Source organism: Corvus cornix, chromosome 4A (assembly GCF_000738735.6).
Source record: "Corvus cornix cornix isolate S_Up_H32 chromosome 4A, ASM73873v5, whole genome shotgun sequence".
Lineage (NCBI taxonomy): Eukaryota > Metazoa > Chordata > Aves > Passeriformes > Corvidae > Corvus > Corvus cornix.
Window position 1 is genome coordinate 12098089 of NC_047058.1, and position 21182 is coordinate 12119270.

Consider the following 21182-nt stretch of genomic DNA (forward strand, 5'->3'; position numbering starts at 1 on the left):
AGTGCCAATTGCTCACTACAGGAACAAGCTGATTGTGCCGTCCCAAAACCAATACCATATGCACCATTTAGCCTCTAAATGTTTCTAGCTGAAGCTTTGTAATGGTTTACAATTTTAAACAAAGGCTCAAACCATTGAAAACAGAATGCTCAGATCCAAAGGAATGAAGAGAAGGAAAAATCAGGTGGCTTCTGAAAAATTACATTTGCAGCAGTAGCAGTCAATATTTGAGCTCTGTTATACTCAGGGCTCTATGCTACAACCCAGTATTCTTTTAAGCAGCTGAAAGAGCTGCCTTATTTAAGAAGACAAAGAAAACACACACACTTAAAATCTCTGCATATTAATGATTTTCTTTATAGGCTTGAGACTTTGTTACTGTCTGAGCATTCTCATTACAATGGTTCTTTGCCTTCCAGTTTGATTAGCAATGATAAGGGGTATCACCTATGGTCAATGCAATTCTTGTAGCATTAAAAGCTGGGTTGTTAGTCCATGAGCTTTTATGCTACACTGCATTTTCTCACCTTGACAGCCTATGTGAAGAACCCATAACCAAACAGTGTGACATCAGAAATGGAGAGTTGATGATAAATGGGATAGAAACATGGTGAAGGAAAAAACAGACAAAATATGTAAACAGAAAGAACAAGGGTTCAAAAGAAATTAATGATTCAGGGAGACAACAGCTGCAAAAAAACTTAGTATTTGGAGCTTATCATCCTAGCAATGGAAGGTTTTTAAAAACAGTTGAAGAAAAGTCAAATATGGCATACAGACCACAAATGTAAAACAGTAGAGAGGCAGACAGAATGCTAATATTAAAATTCTAAAAAATGAAAAACTCTATGATTTTCATCTCAAATGATGTTACTGCTTTCATTCATTTGTTGCCATTGTGCTCCAGCACTGTCATTCTATGCATCAGAAGAGCACTTTTATGTCCCAGACCATTATCTACCAATTCCCAGGTCTCTCTTTGCTTGGTTCTCAAGTCTTTCATAAACTGTTATGAAACACTTTAGTCAGTGCAGCTTGACAGATACTGCTATACTCAAGTGGTGGGGGTTTTTTTCTTCTTAAGTGCAGGGAAATAAAGTTCTCTTCTGCCCCAGCAAAGAGAAAGAAAGAGAAGACAAGTCCTTGTCCTGAGAAAGCCAACAATTTTTTGATCTAAATCACATTTCAAGCAACCTCACACATCAGAAATTAACTGTGATGAAAATGGGAAATGAAGATTAGTCAGTGATACAGCCAGCATGTAAGAGCAAAGATGTTAAAAACATCACGACATCTAAGATGCTTTCTTCTATCTTTCTCCTGTACTTTCTACACTATTGGGGTAACATTTCCAGGCAGGAATTGCCCAGCAGTCAGAGTCAACAGGCTCAAATTCCGCACTCTATTACCCCTAACCAGAGGCTGGAGCTCAGTCTGAGCAAATGCCAAACCTCTCCCACACTTCAACACTGAAGAGCTCAGCTCAGCTACGTGTCTTCACTGGAAAACATTACATACCTGGTGCTCCTGCAAGGCCAGCTGGCCCCAAGGGTCCTGGTTTTCCCTTAATGCCAAAAGGACCTCCAGGGCCAGGAGGTCCCCGCAGTCCAGGGACACCTGAATATCCTGGATGACCCTGTTCACCTTTAATACCCAGGAGGCCTAGTCTTCCATCCAGCCCTGGAAACAGAGAGATGGGAGGTTACAGAACAAATAAAGCAAAATTCACACTTTTAACTAAAAACTGAGTTTTAATAAAAGCCTTTGAGTTGTATTAGATTCTACCAGAAAACCAGCAAATCGCCACCTGCGAGCAGCTCAGAGGAGTTGCATCATCTTAAAGTGATTGGAAAGAGGAAGGGTCTTTGAAAGAAAAACAGTTTGATATTCCCAGACACAAGCAGTATCAGTGCTTACCTTTTGGCCCTGGAAATCCAATATCACCTGTAAGCCCTTTATCACCTGGAAGTCCAGGTCGGCCATGCTCCCCCACGGTTCCACTCTCGGCACCAAATACATCTCCAGGAGCTCCTTTTATTCCAGCTAAGCCTGAAGCACCCATTTTCCCAGGCAAACCATCTGTTCCCTCCAGTCCTGGAAGTCCTTGTGAGCCTTGCTCTCCTCGAGGTCCAGGGAAGCCTTAAAGAGAAGAGCAGCAAAAGTCACTCAGCAGAAGTACAGAATAGCTGCTTCCAATGGCACCTCAAATAAAATACACATTTTAAAAATTTCCATGAAAGAAAAAGTTGCTTGAAAAGTTGCAGAATATTTCAGTACTGAATTAGAAACAATAATTGGTGGTAGAAAGTGATGAAACTGTTGAAAGGTTTAGGATTTTCGGGGGTTTTTTTGCTTTTATTTTCAAGAAAAGAATACTGTAGAAGTGTGTAGGAGCTGCAGCTACATAAAACCTTCCAACCTTGGCTTCACTAGTTGGCAGGTTAAGCAAAAGGACAAAACCCCTAACGCTCATCACCTTTGCTTCTTGCTCTTTCTTTACACAACCATCAGAAATTCCCATGGCTACAAGGAGTCCAAACACTGGGTACAGCTGCCTTCACCAGAGTACCACAGGGCTTAAAATAAGTGTTGCACTGAATTTGTGGTTAACCTAAACTGGAACAAAGCACATGACAATGGTCTCTGGAGAAACAAATTGTTGATTGTCCTCTTTTCTCCCAGTAGTAGTACAGTGTTATAGGCAGGTGATAAAAATCCTGAATGTTTCCTTTGTTTTCTCTCAAGCTGAAACCATTTGCTTGCATTTGCAAGGAGCACAATGGAACTCTCAATGAAGCATCATGAATGTATGAGGCAGAAGTGGGCAAGGTCAGATAACTCTTTTGATAAAGTATTGTACGAATTAATCAGACAATAAAAAGAACTCCAGCAACTTCCCTCTTACCAGGTTCCCCTTGCAAGCCTATTATTCCTGGAGACCCTGGCTGTCCTTTAGACCCATGTAACCCAGGTTGGCCTGGAATGCCAGAAAAGCCTTTGCTGCCTTTGGGACCTAAGGTAAAAATATATTAATTAATGATATCAACAAATGAATAGCAGAAGACAAAAACACAGCACAAGAAAACAGGATCAGATCTTTTCTGCAAAGCTGCTGCTGGACACACAATTTAAGCTAAATAAAGTCTCAAAGCTATGGCTGTTCATGAGCTACATAAACACAGAAGCAGAGGGTTTGTGTTCAAGGCTACATGAAAGCTAAAAAATGGTGCAGTCCATATGATCCTCCATGGGATTTAGGCCTGGTCACTTTGGGAAACAAAACGACATTGTTCTGCCAGTTAACCCTCTGGAATAACTACCACTTGGAGAAAAATTAATTAGGAGGTGTTATCTTCCTTGAGGAATAAGTGCTGCTTGGCAGTCAACCAGTCATTACATCATCTTGTCTCCCTACCTGGCAGTCCTGGAAAGCCGGGAGTCCCCGGGGGCCCATATGCTCCAGGAACTATGCAGGGCAAGGTGATACCTACAACAAAGAAACACTGAGCTTGCACACAGCCCCTTTCAGGCACAGAACAGGAACACTGAGTAACCAGAAGTTTTTTACAAGACCTATCATAAGTGGCTGTGAGTCAACTTATGCGCATCAAGCACTGCTGACATCTCAAATGTGTGATGCTAAACAAAAGGTATTCAGAACCTGGTAATTGTCTCATCTCATCCCTACTGCTGACTTGCTGCATGACCAGTAAAAGTCAGCATCTACTGCTGTGGACTTTTTGTAGCACGAGCCCAGGATTCCACCCAGCAACTTCTCTTTCCTATGGCAGGGGCTCTGTGACTCCAACAGCTTCGGGTCCAGGCTCAGAGCTTTCAAAGTCAGTGTGAGCTGACAGGTAGTCTTAACTGTTAAAACTTGAGCAAGTTCCTAAACTGTGTAAAACCAGTATGCTGTAGTGTGAAATTCTAAAATAAATGTGCATGCGCACATTAAGGTGACACATATATGTAGAGAGAGAATACTAACAGATGTTTAAAACAAACTTCTCCCCTAGAGGTTAGGGCAGAGATGTGCATGCATGGAGGGTGGAATAGCAAGGATTTTTTTCTTTCAGCCTTACTCTCAAACTGTTTCTTCTACAGTCTCTCAAACTAAGAAATAACCACAGGGCTTAAAAGTTTATCAGCAGCAAAAAAGACTCATCAGTTGCAGAGCTCTTTGACTGACTCCCACCTCTTAAAAAAAGGCTCTGTTTGCACTAGCAATCCCTCTTCAGTGGAATGAAATTTATGAGTCATTATCAGAGTTGCCAACCCATCACATTTACCTGAACGATCTCCAACACAAAAGAAACATTTTATTTCTGCTCTTCTGCAGTCCTATGTGAGCCTGATGCTGAATGCTTTGTAAAACAAAGCACTGAGGTCCTTCCCTGAGACATACAGTACAATAAAGAACGACATTTTTCAAAAACCAGGCATTTGGGATACAACCGGCACTGAAAGGGAAGTCTTAATTAACAGAGTGCCATTCACATCACATGACCTTAAGAACTGTCTCATGCGAGTTTTCCAAAAACCCCTCTGTACAAGAGCATATTCTGTATTTTACATTATTAGTCAGCAGTAGAATACCTGAACAATGGATATTTCATGTGAGAATAACTGAAATGTAAATACAACTGTTTCCTTGTAATTATGTAAGTAGGGCTTACTGTAAAAATTATATAATCAAAGCTTTACCTTTCCCAGCTACTTAATACTTTGCCTTCTCACAGTTTACACAACAATATCTGAGTATTGAGGAAATTAAACAATTATGAAACCATCATGTCAGGCATTAAAGTAAAATATGGGCAATTCCAACATTTTTGAGTAATCACATAATGCCAGGTAGAAACAGTCTAGCTTTTTATAAAATACAGAGTTAGACTTCCAAAGCCAGACTGTTTCACTCTGTTTTACGGCACAAACTCGAAAATTCTTCAGTGCTGTCTTTGACATGGTAACTTCAGTAAGTCACAGACAGACTCTTTAAATGTCTTTACTAATTTTCATTATAAGGCCTTTCAATCTGGACACTATAAGAAATTATTATTTCTTCCACCCACACACATTTCTTTAATATTACATGAAATTTACTACATCAAAGGGTCTTTTAATGTATGCAAATTATTTCCTAGTATGGGAGGAAAGATGCATTCACAAGTTTTCTTACACATCTTTATGGAGGTGCAAACTGAGCTGGCTAATGACTTACTCCCTTTCCCACGTATTCTGACTATAGATACTCTCCTACAAAGGACTGTTCATTGTTCCCAAAGCTTTGATGCAGCATTCATAATAAGCTGGCTTCTGATGTGCTCCACAGAATGTCTGGAGTTCACATCATGCACAGAGCATTTTACTTTTCCTCATCTCACAATGCAATTTTAATTTAGCGGATTCCGTAAGAGACAATGTACTGAACAAAGATGTAAGCATTCACAACTAGGAATTAGATAAGCTTTTAGCATTTAGCATGTGACTTGAATTGGAAAAAAAGCTTATGCAGACTGTCCCTGGGGGACATTAATGCTAGCTGTCTCCTCACCCCATAACAACAAGCCAGCAGGACACCGGTGTGAGGCAATATCGCCATCCGGCACATCCGGCGGCCTCCCGGTGCTGCCCTGGCCTTGCTCTCACCCCCCTCTGGGTCTGAGATTCCTCCGCCAACTCCTCTCACTGTGGTGGTCTTACCACCAAGGGTTTTGAACTCAGAGCATCACTTTATCAGTCCAGAAATCTGTGCCACAGTATTATGTCTGCAAATACATTACTGGCTCTGCATTATTGACACAGACAGAATTACAAACCTAGAAGCCCAAGTACATGCAGCATGGAAAATACACTGAAAATCAGCAGAGACAAAAAATACTGTTTACCTTAAGTTATGTTTAAATGGCTGACATGGAATCAAGACATTGGGAGCAGCTTTCTGCAGTCATTTTGTAATGAAAACATTTCCCATAAATGTTTAGACATGAATTTCCATGTAACTCAATTTGAGAATGAGCATAAAACATCATATATGAAGTATGATCAAACCTATATTTACCTTCATCACTTGTCATTATGGTATGCTTTAGGTGCATATAATGACACACCGAGCCAAACTACAGTACCTCAGGAAGCAAACACAGCCCAGAGCTGGGTGCACAAGTCTTAAGTGAACTCCTTACCTGACTGTCATGACAACCTCTTCTCAATCAACACCTGTTCATTTATACAATGTACTACCATTTAGTCTTTTAAAAACCTGGAGCTCTTATTTCAATAATAGTAATAGATCTGAAAACTGATTGAGACATCTCAGATACTAGTGAATTACTATTTTTATCTGGACAATGAATTACGTGTTTTTAAAAACCTAATTTTATCACTCTTCCTAACTACCTTTGGTGTAAAATGGCTCTCCAGCAATAGTCAGGGAGTAGGTCCAGCTAATACTGTTAGTATTAGCACTGCTTGAGTATTTATTGCTTATTATCTATGTCCTCCTGAACATGATAACTTGAGGAAGCTGTGACTGCTATGTGAGGTCTGGTGAGCCCACAAACGAGTTTCAACTAATTTCAAGAGCAGTCTTTACCCTAATGTAATCTTCTGGCCTGGCCACGGGCACAGCAGTAAGTTGAGTACCATTTGACTTGCAGATTTACACCATTTTAAAGTAAGAGCAGACCCAGTAACACCTACCTGGAGGGCCTGGAAGACCTGCTTGTCCTGGAAACCCATCCATTCCAGGGTCACCTGGTGGTCCACGAATTCCACTAGGACCTGGGTATCCAACACCAGGAGAACCAGTTTCTCCACGATGGCCCTTGGTGCCAGGTAATCCTGGCAGCCCTTTTTCACCTGGGAAACCCAGTCCACCATCACCCTGTGCACAGCAAAGACAACTACAGCTGAAAATCAAATGGATGCAGAAAGAATATCCATCACTGCCATTTTTAAGAGTGTGTAAGAGTTTGGTTTGTTCTGTGCAAGGTTCATGTGAGCCTGAAAAGATATATAGAAACCACTGTAAATTATCCATCTTTATTTTAAAATGCAGCAAAACTAGGTGACTATTACAAAGAATATTTTGTTGTATTTGCCAAAATGCAAATATTACATATTCTGAAAGACATTTACTTTTTTTTAATTAGTAAGATTCTGGTGTGATTTTTAAATTTCAGTTAGGCCTACAACATCTTTTGTCTTTCAGGACACAACATAGAACAGCATTAGGGTGTACTGAAGTTTATCTTTTGATAGAGGCATTAGGATTGTCAATTATTAATCCTGACCAAGACAAATTTGTGCTCAGGGACTGTGAGCTTTTTATGTATTTGGAGATTTACCACAGGGCTAATCAGGACTAGTTTGCCAGGCGTGGCTGTTTTCTCTGCTCCTTATTCCAGTTCTGAAACACTGCTGCTAAATTAATCTGAACTTACTGGAGGGCCTGGTGGGCCTGGCAACCCTGGAAGTCCATCCCTGCCCGGAGTTCCCGGGATGCCTGAAGGTCCTCTGGGCGCTGTTGCACCGCGGTCCCCACGAGCACCTTTGACTGTTGCATAGGATGGATCCCCTTTTTCTCCCTTAAGGCCTGGAAGTCCTTGCTGACCAGCTGAAGCCTACAGACCAACAGATAAAGAAAAGGAACATGAACATACAAAGAAAAGGCTTTGCTTCTTTAAAATGTCATATGAGGACAGGACACAATGACCGGATCAGAAAGAATCTCCAGAGGGTTTCCTATTGCATACATTACCTTGGGACAAAAAAAAAAAAGAGAGGGGTTCGATTATTTTCAGCTGTTTCTACTGTCACTACAGCTCCACAGTGGCAAGGCAAACCCTGATAATAGTGACAGCAATCTTGCATGGCATCTGGGAACATTACATCACTCATGATATAATGAGACCCAAGTAATGAATCTTCTTCCCTATTGCTTGGCGTGCTGCACTTACTGACACTGATAAAGATACTCTGAAGACAAAAGACTGGTATCTTTATGGACTACGACTTTCAAAAGTAAATACTTGCAATGAGCAATGCTCAGCACTTTGGAAAATCCTATTTGTTATGGTTGCTGTTTGATAAAAAGCAGAGCTCAACTCTCATTAATGTATTTAGCATACAGCATTTAGGAAGCAGACTGCGGTGCACAGTTTTTATAGCTATGAGCAATGATGTGGAAGGATCTCCCTGTTTGATTTTTCAGATCTTCTCTCCATGCACATGTACAACTGCTTCTCCAGACAGCCCTCACTTAGGAAGAGCCCTGGATCTAATTCATGTATGTCTACTTCCAAGAAATCCTGGGATGAGTAACTGTTACCACTTTTCTCTTGACTGATGAATGTGCAGTTCTCAGAATTCAAGAACCATTTGTTCTCCCATTTTTATAGCTGATAATATCTCTACTTTCAGTTTCTTTACACAGATCAGTTTCTAGGTTGCTTTTTTTTTTAATCCAAACAAATAGAAGCAATTATGAAAAAAAAAGAAGTGTTCTGCTTTCATTAAATTCAAGACCAGCAATTGCACATGGGCACTCCTGTAATTCACAGCAACCAACATAAACTCCTCCTGCCTTACCGGAGGGCCTCGCAGTCCTGGTGCTCCCACAGAGCCTGGGTCTCCACCAATGCCCTTGGCACCAGGCACACCAGGGCTTCCCGACAGACCTGGTGGACCTGAGATGCCTTTTAGACCAGCTCTTGTAACTCCTCCATCACAAGCACAATCACCTGCCTCTCCTGGAAAACAGTCAAGACTCCAAACTGAGTTTCATTTGGATAAACACCCTCTTCAGTTGCAAGATTTCCAAAAGCAGTATTTGATTCAATTAAGACAAAGCTATTCTCATATGATTTGATTTTATGCCTCCTCTGCTCAGGTGATGTGAGTGCCAAGCAAGTGGAGCTCAGGTTTTCTCCAGTTTAATTTCCATGCAATGCCCATCACCAAATAACCATGTGCAGCATGAACCTCAGCACTTCTAGACCTCTTCCCAAAGGTTAAAAATTCCTAAACAGATGGGTTTAGGGGAGTTTTAGGGAGGTCTTGTGCATTTTTGAAGACATAGTTATCAAAAAACCCAAATCCATACTCACTCTCACAGTAGGTTACAATGACCCCCTGAATTGTGAGTGGCTATGGACCCAAACAATCACCAAGCACAGTGATATCTGTGTCATCATGGCTTTTGCTGCTGGTTCTGTCACACACTAAGACCCAAATTCTTACAATTTTTAGCACAGAAAAGAATAAAATTACGTTTTCCTGCCATTTACAGCCTCTATTGCAAAAAGCAGTGAACAAGATTTTATTTCTAAGTCTCATGGCTTTAGAGTATAACATACTTAGCTAATTTTCTGGGTATGAGATGTTTATCAGCTTACTTGCCTGAGTAGAATAAGAAGAAATATGATTTTACTGGCAGTACTGGGCACAAATTTCTGCAAATTGCAAAGGCTGTTGGCTCCTTCAAACCCTCCTGTGATTTGTCATAAAGACACTTACAACTCATCCCTCAGGATATTAACCACATGTAAATATCTGTCAGCCCAATGACTGCTGAAAAGCTCTCTAAAAACAAGAGTCAATTACCTTTGTAGCCCTTTGGACCCAAAGCTCCTGGCAGCCCTCTTTGCCCAGGCTCCCCCGGGGCCCCAGTCCTTCCATTCAGGATTGTCCCTGGGGAGAATGAAGGGCCTATATGCAGAAAGAAGGCAAGGAAAAGACATGAGAAGGCTGATTATGGCTCATTACTGACTTACAACATCAGTGATGCAACTAGTACCAGACAAAACTGCAACTGTGGACGTTACACAAGGAGATGGATCTTGGTTGGTACCACGGGCTGCAGTTCTCTGCCGTATTTGCTTCTAGCTTCTCACATAGAAAACCAAAAGCTCTCACAGTGTGGATGCAACAGAGTTTCATTCCTCTACTCTGCCACTGCACTTTTTCACAGATTTACCAGTTGACCCAAGAACTCACCAAACTATGGACAGTTAGTGTAAAGAAAGGCAAATGACTTTCATTCAGTGGCTGCAGCTCAGGAAAGACACTAAAGGGCAAAAGGGTTAAGGGGACTTTCCCTGTCCCTCACTTCATGACTGCAGGATTGTTGTCTACATCTCTTTATATGCTGAATAGAATGAAACATAAGCTGGTAGAAACAGCAGTGGAAAGTGATCAAACATAATCTAAAAGTACACTGTCTGAAAACCCTTCCCCTCCGTGACAACAGTAAGATGGAGTGCTGACCAGCACCCCCTGATGCTCCATGGAAACAAACTGCAACCATCAGCTAAACACAGCTACAGGAGCTTTACAGACTGCAGAAAAGTGATCCAGATTTGACTAGCAAACAGTTATTGATAAGAGAACACTTATTTCTTCTCCAGAAAAAATCATTTTATCAGACCATGCTCACCGGCTCCATCACTGGAGAGTCCCCTGCTCTGAAGGGTTGACTCTCACAAAAACCCAGCTTATGGCAGAATGGTAAAACAGTTCTGTAAAATCAACCCTGATCATGTAATACTCAATTTCTGAGGAAAACAAAACAATGCACAATTAATCTAATCAGGACATCCATACAAATAAACATGTAAAAACAAAATCCTGTTTCCTTAGGTCTGGAAACTGTCTCTTTAGGCATCCTATCTGACTCCTGGTACCCAAACTCACTGCTCACAAGACAGACATTTACCTCAGGTTTTCATAAGGTCACGGTCTGTTCTTGACCTAAGTGAATAGGAGACTAGCCTAGACCTTCAAAGTCCTTTGTGTCATAAATTGTGTCTACACAGCTTTGTGCTTCAGTCTCTCAGGCTACCACACTTAACAATAATTAGGTCTATTGTTTTACTTTATAGGAGTATCTGATGATATATTTAAGTCTATGAACTACAATCACAATGAGGTGTCAGTCAAACATTTACGATTTACAGACAAATAATCCTTACTGGCAAAGAACTAAATATATAAATGATTATTTATCCTATTTCAGTCTGAATCCAGTACAAAAATAGATGTAAAAATTCTACGTACGTGGTGAACCAGGCAATCCTGGTGCTCCTGGCAGACCTGGTAAACCACCTCTGCCGGGAGGGCCTGGTAATCCAATTGTTGCTCTTCCTGGTTCTCCCACATCACCCTTCACTCCTGGAATACCTGGAGACCCTCCAGGGCCCATTCCATCTAGACAACAATGACACAATGAACAGCTCTCCAGTAGCAAACACACTGAAGTATTTTTAATGTTAAGGTAATTACCATTGTACCTTGAACTGCAACCATGTTAGCACAGAACAATTTATAATTGTACACCAACGAAAAAGCTCTAATTGGAGGGATCAACTGGCTCCCATTTACACACTCCTTTGGTCATCCAAAAAACTTCACAGTACTGCATTTAAGTCTCACTGTTCAATCAGACAATTAATTATGTAAGACTGAGGGGGGTTTATTTTCTGATTTTCTTGGTAGTTCCTAGTCTCTGGATCATTGCAGATTCAGGCCAGAATTTCCCAGATGACATTCAAGTGAAACAGAAATTTTTGAGTGAGATCTTTGATGGGACAAATAGGTTGCACTCCCAGTGGGTTTATCAAGCCAGTCTGTTAGCTCTTTATTGTAAATATAAAAAGTCGTCAAAAAATTTCAAAAACTTTCATTATAATTTAAAATGTAGGAAAACTTCTGCCAATCAGCACATTAAAAATGGAAATCAAACCACAGCCTCCGGTGTACACTGCCACACCCAAATATTCACATGTGAAGACTTACCTGGGCTGTAATAATTGTGGCACTAATTCTGTTCCCATCCAAGTCAACACGACTGGCTTCCCTATGTGTCATCCCTGCCTCCTATTTCTCATACAGCAGCCTGCAAATCAGCCAGCTGAAGGAGCAGGGAGAGGCTTGCTCCAATACCTTCACCATGTCCAGGCCACTACCCAGAGACTTCTCCACAAAACCCACACCCAGAGCACAGACAGCAGCTGCTTTACCTCTCTCCAGGCCTGGAAACCCTGGAGCTCCTGGAAGGCCTGGTAAACCAATGATCCCTTCATCTCCTGGAGGACCAGGTATTCCCGGGTTTCCAGGGTCACCCGGGGCACCTATTAAGGGAAAGAGGAAAACAAGGAAGAAAATCTCATCAGAATTTCTGCTGAAAGACTGTTCAGTCAATTACCGTAGTGGCCACTGATCTCACAGATAGCAGAGGCTGCCAAGCTCTGAGCAGAAAGCCTGTTAGTCAAAGGTAATAATATTGGGAAAAATTGCTCCTGAGTTGTTAAAGAGATTGTTTCAAACTTGACTACATGTGAAGGAGAAAGAATAGGAGAGACCATACAATTTGTCCCCTTACCTTTATGGCTTTAGAGACTGTTCCCATGCAGGCCTCAGTCAGCTGTGGCATTAATTAAGCTTATTTTCTCAACAACATTCTTACCACATTGGACAACAAGTAACAGCAGAATGACATTCAGAGCACCCTTTACCAAGCAGCACCAGGAAGCCATTTTTCCTTGGTACACTGAAGACAGATTGAAGTGTGTCTACAGAGCAAACACAGCACTTGCCCGTGCTCACACACAGCCTGTCTCCCAGGCAAGACATTTCATTCTGCCTTGAAACACATCATTCTGCAATGTGGGAACGAATGGCTTTCTGTAAATTCTGAAGTGATAAAAAAAGGACTAAACATATGTGTATCAAAACAATACAGAAATAAAGGAAAAATAACAAGGGATGAGTTAGACCCCATATACAATGTGGGGAAGTGGTAAAATACAGTAAGAAAGAAAGTTGGATCAGAAGAAGTGCTTTAGATGAGTTCCAAAACAAAATGGAAATGTGTACCTGAAATGACTACCCCTTCCCTGTCAATAACAACAGGAGGGCCTGGGGGACCGATGTCACCTAATTCACCCTGTAAAGAAAACAGATTCACACCACATTCAGATGGGTGATGGAGAGGAGGCTGCTTGTCAGGAGACAGACTGTATTACCGTGCAAATGTCTGCAGTCATTCACTGAGTAACCATCATTCTTTGTCTTGCTGAAGAATTCACTTTGTTCTGCTATTCATAATCATCTGCTGTCCTGACTTACATATCTGATGAAACTGATGGCTGCTTCAGATAAGATGGCTGCTGCTATCCAACTATCCTCTGAAGGTCTCCAATTACCTCAATAGGAAGCACAGACATGTATATACAATGTGTACTGGAGACCAGTTATGTCAGCACACTGACCAATATCAGGTAGATAATATCTGTTCACTGGTAAGAGCTATCTCATTTTTAAAAGCTTTCATCACTGCAGCTATTTGTTGCCTTGGGATACTGAATTTCAATAACAGAAGCTTACAGAAAAATGGATTCCTTCACAAAATCATCCAGGTAGAACATGCAAGTTGTGACAAACTGCAGTGACATTCCTTCCTCTCAGTGACACTCTCAAAGAGTATCAGATCCTCTTTAAAAACGCAAGTGCAAAATTTGGCTTTTGTCCAAATTGCCATCATATTTATTATATAAACACCATGCAGTGAGCCAAGGCAGTGCACACTTTGTTGCTTCTTCCAGTAATACTCCTCTGTACATAAATTTCTACTTCTTCCATGTGGTCTGCACAAAAATCCCTTCAGTACTTGCATTTTACAAGTCTGCAATCTTGGTGGCAGATCAGTGTTTTCACAGCAAACTACTATCCAATCATTTTCCATTCCGTTTCCAGCTGTCTGACTGCCCAAGTTGTAAGGCACCCAGAAAATGTCTCCTATGCATCATCTACCTCCAGTCCAAGAAATTGAACACATTCTCAGGCTTGTCCATACTTGTAGATCTGTGATCCAAGACTTCAGATAGCCTTGGCAACTATCTCAACAGCCACTTACTTCCACCTAATCTTTCCTCAAGAGTCCAATAAATATGGCATTGGTGTAAGGATAAAGGAGACCAGAAAGGCTACATCTACAATTCTAAGTCATGAAGTTCCATGATTAACATTGAAGAATTATTAAAATAGCTGAGCATTCACAGCTCAGCAACCACTCATTTCTATGCTTAACAATAAAGTGAATGAGGAACTGAAACACACTGAAATTTACAGTGATATAGGGGCAAACAGGAGGTTTGATTGAAGCAATGATACTTACTTATTCATGCAAATACCTTAAAAAAACCAATGCTTTAGTGAGAAGTTACCTTCATGCCTTCGACTCCATCCAGTCCTGGATAGCCTGGAACACCTGGATGGCCCTGCAAAATCACATAAGGGAACAATGATACACAGTGAGACAATAAGTGGCATTATTTGTTAGCTGAGACATCTGCAGAGCCTGGACTTAAGTCACAAACCCAATTCTTTGTCCTACCAAACATTTGAAGAAGAATTAAAGAGAAAACTGATGGCATCAATTTCTCAGCACTCACAAAATACCAGAGCTCCTTCAGGCCTCCTTGTGCTGTGAAGATGGTGAGCAGGCTGAAGGTATGCAAATCAGGAGAATACCTAGGGGTCCCCACAGAAATGTAGAAATGCTTGAAGAATGAAGAGTCTAAAACATTCTTTTCCTTGACCCACACATTTTCCCTCTGCTTTTTTCCCCTTGTAAAAAATGACTGGCACCAAAACATTTAAAGTAACACTGGGAAATGCAGCCCTCCGGCTCCCCATTTCCTGGCAGCATTCTCAGGGACACCAAAATTCCCCTTCTGGGTGTCTGACTGGAGATCTACTGCTTTTGTTGTGTAACATATCCAAACTGGCCCACTACAGATTTCAAATCCCATTGCCATAGATGATAAAATAGGATATTCCAAGAGCTCTGGAACAAGGAACTTAAACTTCGAATCTTGCCTGTGATTCTGAAGCCTTGGGCTGCTGCAGCCCCCAGTATAGCTCACAACCAGTATTGTTGAGAAACTTGTCATAAAGGGCTTGTTTTTAATGATATAATTTTAACATACAGATATTAATTAGATCATACTGGACAGACCATCACCTGCACTATATTTTGAAAAGGACATACATAAAACAAAATACAGAAGAAAGTGACTGAACACATAGGGTTAATTAGAGAGACAGTTCAAGGGATCTACAGTGTTTGATGGATTTTCTACTTAGCTTAACTATTTCAATAAGGCAGGTATATTTATCCATCAGAGAACTGGAGATACGAGATAAGTAGATCTTAAGCAGTTCAGAGGGCTTCTGTAATTCTTAAGTACAGTAAAAAATAAAAGAAATTTCACCTTTCTCCCTGGAATTCCATCAGATCCATCCAGTCCCAAAAGACCCTAGAACAGCACAGAAATCAGCTTTTGGAGGCTCCATCTCAGCTTGACCAGACTTCAAATATCTCAGCATCAAAGAATGAAAAAAAATTTTCAAAAGGAGAAGCTACCACTGCTTTTCTTATATCTCAATTATTGACAATGTGAAGAATTTAACATAATAACTGAAAAAAGCAGGCTTATCTTATTTAACCATTGTTTTTCTAATAGGCAGTTCAAGTTAAGGAAGTCATGGTGTCCCAACTTACTAGGAACTTAGGTGTTACGTTGTAATCACAAAATCAATAAATCTCAGTGTGGTCAAGACATTCTATCTGACAATTTATTCTGCACACGTCAAACAGAATGTCTTGGTCCTTCTGTTGAGTAGGAGCACATATCTGGAGGGAATGCTTCTGTTGATGAAAGGCTTACTTCATGTGTTTGAGAAAAGGCATTTAAGGACTTTGTGATGTTACCTACCCTGCCACCTGGTAAGCCAGGCACACCTTTTTCTCCTTTTTCTCCAACACCTCCAAAGCCCTGAGGAAAAATGTCAACATTAAGTCTCTGTGATCTGTTTGGAATTTAACAGCACATCCCTAAGTAAAGGGAACACAAACCCATTTATTAATACAAAGAGTACAAAAAGGAGACAAAGGGAACTGACTCTTTCTGCTGGGACTGTTTTGTCCCAGAAAGAAAAATTTCTTTCAACCAGACTTGGCAGTATGTGCAGTACAGAACCTGCTTTATTCCCCACGACTTCTATCCATTTAAACCATGGCACATGTTTCAGTAGCAACCACAAGTGACCCCATGTTATAGACAGCAAAGACCTGCCAATGCTACTCGGTATTCTATTCTACATTGAGACATTATTTCAAGCCTCATTGCTTAACAGCAGCAGCTCAAGGAATGCTCAGAGCACGCTTTTCCCTTCCAAAGCCCAAGAATGACACAAAACTAGCATTTTCACGCTCAGTATTTGGAAATGTTTGGTGGTTTTCCCAGTCAGCAAGAAGTATCACATCCAGAGACAGAACACCAGGATTTAATTTCAGCAAGAGTTACAGTAGTTAAGCAATTTCCAGGCTTCAATCTTAAAATATCTTACGGTTGTGGTTAAGTTTGCACATATGTTCAATTTCACCAGCTTCAATGGGTCTCTTGTGATGCATAAAGCTAAACATGCTCATAATGGAACACGTCCAGAAAGGCTAACAACAAACTGTGCTTCATGTGCAGGTTTTTCTTGCACGTATTTCTCCTAAGAACATCTGTACACTGAAGAAACTGGCAAACAATTTATCTTATTAGTCAGAAGTTTCCAAAAATATTTATTCCCTAAACTTATTGAAACAACCTTTGTTTACAAAATGTTTTAAGCTGGAAAATAGCTCGCCGGAATTCAGAGGTAAATTGTTCTTCTCAATTCATATCGAGAAGATGCTACACCATGCTGAGTTGATGAGCACTAATATTAAACAGCCCATTTTAACTGGGTGTATACAGACAGAAGGAAAGATACCTGCATGTGCTTTACAGCTTTAAAGTAAAAAACCAAAATATATGTTTAGATATAATTAAAGGGAAAAAACTAGGATTTTTTTTAAATGTCTGTGATACAAGGAACACTGCCATCAAGTGGCTGTGACATGGGTAGAGCTCCGTGCAGGTCTCTGCAAACAGCAGGTTGCAGGTACTGAAATCTTGGCTGCTTTGTAAGTCTGTAGTAGGACAGCATTATCTTCTTTGTATCTACAGGACAAAAAACTATCAGATTACAGTTACACTCTTCAAAAAGTCTTGTGAACATTTTTATCAGATTTTCAAAGTTCTCTCGTGCCTAGAAACTCCTGTAGAGGCCCTGTGACCTATTCAGAGATTGTTGAACCATCTAACCCCTATCAGGCATATGTTAAAAGCACTCCTCTGTCCTTACCGGGATGCCAGGCAATCCTTGATCTCCAGGGAATCCTTGAGGACCTGGCTCACCCTGGCAAGGGGGAAGAGACAAACACAGTAAATCACTGCCTGTGAAAGCAAGAGCTTCCCCTACCCACCCGCCATGCCCCTGACACCTAAAGTAAGGCCTTGTAATTTGTTTGTCAGCGAGTACATGGGGTTTGTGTCACCATGTCCTGGATCAAGGGGCTCTCAGCACAGTGCTGGTGCATCCTCTGGCCACTTCCCATGGCTTCAAATGCCACTGCCTGGGAGCTGCTGCTCTACTGTCCCCAACTGCTACAAATCAAACTAGAGGCATTTCACATTGTCATCTAGGAAACTGCAACATGCACAGTGCCTCATGAAAGCAGTAAAATAACACATGATGAGACAGCAATGTGTTCACAACTCTGCTTACAAACTCCAGAGTGAGCCCAAAGGAATGGGGTTTGTTTGAGCCTCACCTCACTCTACTGTAAACTGACCAAGTACAACAATCTCTCTCATGACTTTATGCAGGGGCTTAGGCAAGCTCAGACTGGGCTCCCAAACCAGCCTGTATAAGTCCCAGATTAATTCAGTGCACCTAAATTTCATGTGTCTAGAGGATCTTTAGCTCAAGGACCACACAGCTTTTATAAAAACACTGATGGCCTAAATACACATCTCAGTAATAACAAAGTAAAGGTGAAAAAATCTGATTATTTCAGAGTAGTGTGCACTAAGGCAAAAGAGCTGGAGCTTCCATTTATTTTTCTAAATTGATTTTTTTGCTTCAGCTGACACAGCTTCACAGGTCCAACAAAAACAAACTACAGTTCACTTATTTTTAGGATTAATGACAAAAACCTTTAAATAGCTTACAGATTTCTCCTTCTGAGAGGTGTGTATTCTCTAGTGATCCACAATGCTCTGAGCTATGAATATTTTTATTCAATAACCATTTGACAGAATAAACTGGTACAGAAAATTTTTTTGATGTGGAAATATAACAGCTCTCACTGTACAGTAATTTCATTCATTCTTGAATGAAGGAGCATAGAGAGGGAGAGGGTTTGTAAACTGAATTTACAGACCTTTTCTCCTTGCTTCCCCTTTGGAAATCCCATGAATTCCAGTATTCCAGTGGATGGTGGGGGACCTGGAGGCCCAGGCAGCCCTACATCTCCCTGTAGACAAAAGAGGAAGATATTGACGTAGCAGACCAAGTTTAATTTTCTATGAAGTGGCCTACAAATCAGAAGAAAAACCACTTTAATTATATCTCATGTATATAGATCTGTGTGCCTGAATGATAGCATGGGAGTTTGGTCATGGGAATCAAAAGATCAGATGGAAAATCAGGATGAACAAAATGCATCTGTTTCCAAAGCCTTGTGGGTATAAAACATGGCAAGAAAAAAAAAGGCTCAGCTTTTGAACCAACAGGAAAACATTCCAGAAAAGCTTTGGGGAGAAATATGAAAGAAAAGAAGAGAAGGAACAACTAGAATTGTAGAATGCTGAGAGCCAATTTTAACATCAGCAGAATCAAGTCCCAGATTGAGAACTTTAAGAAGCCCCATTCTGCCTGTGTAAATTCTGACACAGACTGCAGGACCCCCCTTTAGAATAGGGAGACTATAAATGACACACCAGTTGACCCAAAGAATGCAATGAAAGCCAGTAAGAATGAAGTCAGTGGAATAATTCAATAAAAAAGGTGATGGTCCAAAGAAACTGCAATGTGAAGATTCAAAAGATGTCAAAGGACCTCAGGCCTTGATAACCATGAAAGTAATGCACTGGTTGAGATTTTCCCCTTCTTCCTCTCACCCAGAAAAGACTCCCATCCTTTTTAGTGCACCAACAAATGAGGAGCCAGCAAGATTCTTTAGCAAGATTTGAACTGTCAGCCAGTTCAGGAGAAGAAAACAAAAAGGAAAAGAAGAAAATGCTAGAATCTAGCCACTTTCTAGAGGATCAAGCTATGATGGAGCTCTAGAGTATAATTTCATGCTCTTTCCATAATAAAACAAGTTTCACTTGCCTTTTCTCCTTTCTCTCCTTGAAAGCCTAATCCCATGTTACCCTAGGAGAGAAAAAAACCCATGGGTGAAAGAATAATAAAACAACAGCAACACCACCACCACTATCATCTAAGCCCACAGCACTGTTAAACCCCCAAAAATTAGGCGTAAAAAGAAAAAGGAAAGGTAGCTACTTACTTTTGGACCCGGTGGCCCAAGGGGACCCACTGGACCCTAAATGTAAACAAGATCAAGATGTTACTCCTTTTGACTTAATTAGGATGCAAAAAATTGGAGCAATGCTGGGATCTGCAGTGATACCTGAACCTTTCTTGCCTCCAAAGCAAAAGCAAGACACGTGCTCTGAAATCTTCAGATCTCTCATAGCACAGCTCTTTGGCACCGTCGTCAATTAAGAGAAAACTTCAACTTAAACCCAACAAAAATGTAGTTTGGTTTTACCTTTACTGAATAGAAATTCTCTTGTAGGATCTTGACAAAGCAACTCTAACATAGCTTGTGACAACAAAGGCTCCAAACATCAGAGACCAGCCTGTTCCCCCAGGCCCTGTGATGAGGAGGTGCTCAGGACAGGGTAAGAGGTGTTTGCAGAGAGCACCGCAGAGCTCTGCTGGAGCCCTCGGCCATGTTTGCTGCTCTGGATGCTCCAGAGAGGAGCCTTTGCTCTTTTGATCAGATTAAACTACCTGAGACCAAGCATCCTATAGTAGAAGTCAGCTGTGCTCAGTCCTTTCAGGTGCACAGGCACTTTTGCTCATTGTCATGACACAGAGACAAGAAGGGGAAACTGTCAACAGTTTGAACTGTTCTATCAACAAGTGCAACAGCTGAGGTCTCTTACCTGAAAACCTGGTAATCCTATAGGGCCTGCAGGACCTACTGGACCTGGAAAACCTTTGGGGCCCTATAAAAAGAACAGAGGACAAATAGAGAATATGTACCATTTACCTCATCAAACCCCCTCCAAAGTGAGTCTCAGGAAACATTAAGTAATATGCTCTAGTTAAGTATGCCAATTCAAATATTAAAACAATTTATTTCATATGATTAGATGTACTTTGAAAATCAACGGCACAGAGTTCAATGGTAGAAGGGAGTCTGATTTGAAAAAGGAATAATGAAATAGATAATAGGAAAAATTGGACTTCTACCATAATGTGGATCCACTCATACCCTTACAAATCTAGAACTGCTTACTGGTATCACACGTGTAAATACACTTCCCACTAATTTGAAAAGGGTCCTTGAGAACCAATACCTGAAAATGTACCTACTTAATAGTCTTTAAAATCAGTATGTCCCATATTAAATAACTTACAGGAACTCCATCCAATCCAGGAAGACCATTTTCACCCTAAAAATCATAAAAGCATACATAAAAATTACACAACATTATTACAACAAACTATAAGGAACATCAAGCTTTGCATAGATAGAAATATTTGCTGTTAGTTAATATTAGATCAAGTATAAATGGGAAAATATCTTGAAATCTGTGCTTCCATATTTGAATTGGATAATGGAGACCTCTAGAGAAATTAGAGCCATTTTATTTATGTGTAACAAGAGAAAATAAAGTGGCATAAAAAATATTAATTACAAAACCACTGAAAATACACTATAAAAACTTTTATAATACGAGTGCTATAAAATATGCAAAAGCATACAATCATAATATGAAATTACCTTTATTTCCCATAAACACAGAGTAAATTAATAAAGATCTATTTGACTTGTATGAACTTATGAGTGTATATAATGTGGATAGAGTTTTAGAGGAGTTCCTAATTTTGACCAGCAAAGTCAGTGTGAGAGGCCTTATATCACAGAGTGAATTTTTAAATATTTTCAGTATTTAATGAAGCATGTATGCAAACCAAGAAAGGGACTGATAAATTTCTAGTAC

The 21182-nt window shown here is 40.6% G+C and overlaps 1 protein-coding gene across 2 annotated transcripts in view; it reads right to left on the reverse strand.

Moving 5' to 3' along the window:
• COL4A6 (collagen type IV alpha 6 chain) overlaps window positions 1-21182 on the reverse strand; it is a 124408-nt gene that overhangs the window by 12385 nt on the left and 90841 nt on the right. Inside the window, exons 8-28 of one of the 2 annotated variants that reach the window (XM_039571984.1) lie at window positions 20595-20630; window positions 20118-20180; window positions 19454-19489; window positions 19276-19317; window positions 18323-18415; window positions 17242-17295; window positions 15780-15839; window positions 15276-15320; window positions 14226-14279; window positions 12877-12946; window positions 12021-12131; window positions 11059-11208; window positions 9607-9711; window positions 8593-8753; window positions 7446-7625; window positions 6703-6886; window positions 3416-3487; window positions 2906-3013; window positions 1918-2139; window positions 1519-1680; window positions 528-536 (exon numbers count right to left, since the gene is read on the reverse strand). In XM_039571984.1, coding sequence (XP_039427918.1) covers window positions 528-536; window positions 1519-1680; window positions 1918-2139; window positions 2906-3013; window positions 3416-3487; window positions 6703-6886; window positions 7446-7625; window positions 8593-8753; window positions 9607-9711; window positions 11059-11208; window positions 12021-12131; window positions 12877-12946; window positions 14226-14279; window positions 15276-15320; window positions 15780-15839; window positions 17242-17295; window positions 18323-18415; window positions 19276-19317; window positions 19454-19489; window positions 20118-20180; window positions 20595-20630 — 2017 coding nt within the window. The remainder of the gene's footprint in view (window positions 1-527; window positions 537-1518; window positions 1681-1917; window positions 2140-2905; window positions 3014-3415; window positions 3488-6702; window positions 6887-7445; window positions 7626-8592; window positions 8754-9606; window positions 9712-11058; window positions 11209-12020; window positions 12132-12876; window positions 12947-14225; window positions 14280-15275; window positions 15321-15779; window positions 15840-17241; window positions 17296-18322; window positions 18416-19275; window positions 19318-19453; window positions 19490-20117; window positions 20181-20594; window positions 20631-21182) is intronic. The other variant, XM_039571985.1, reaches the window with a different exon arrangement.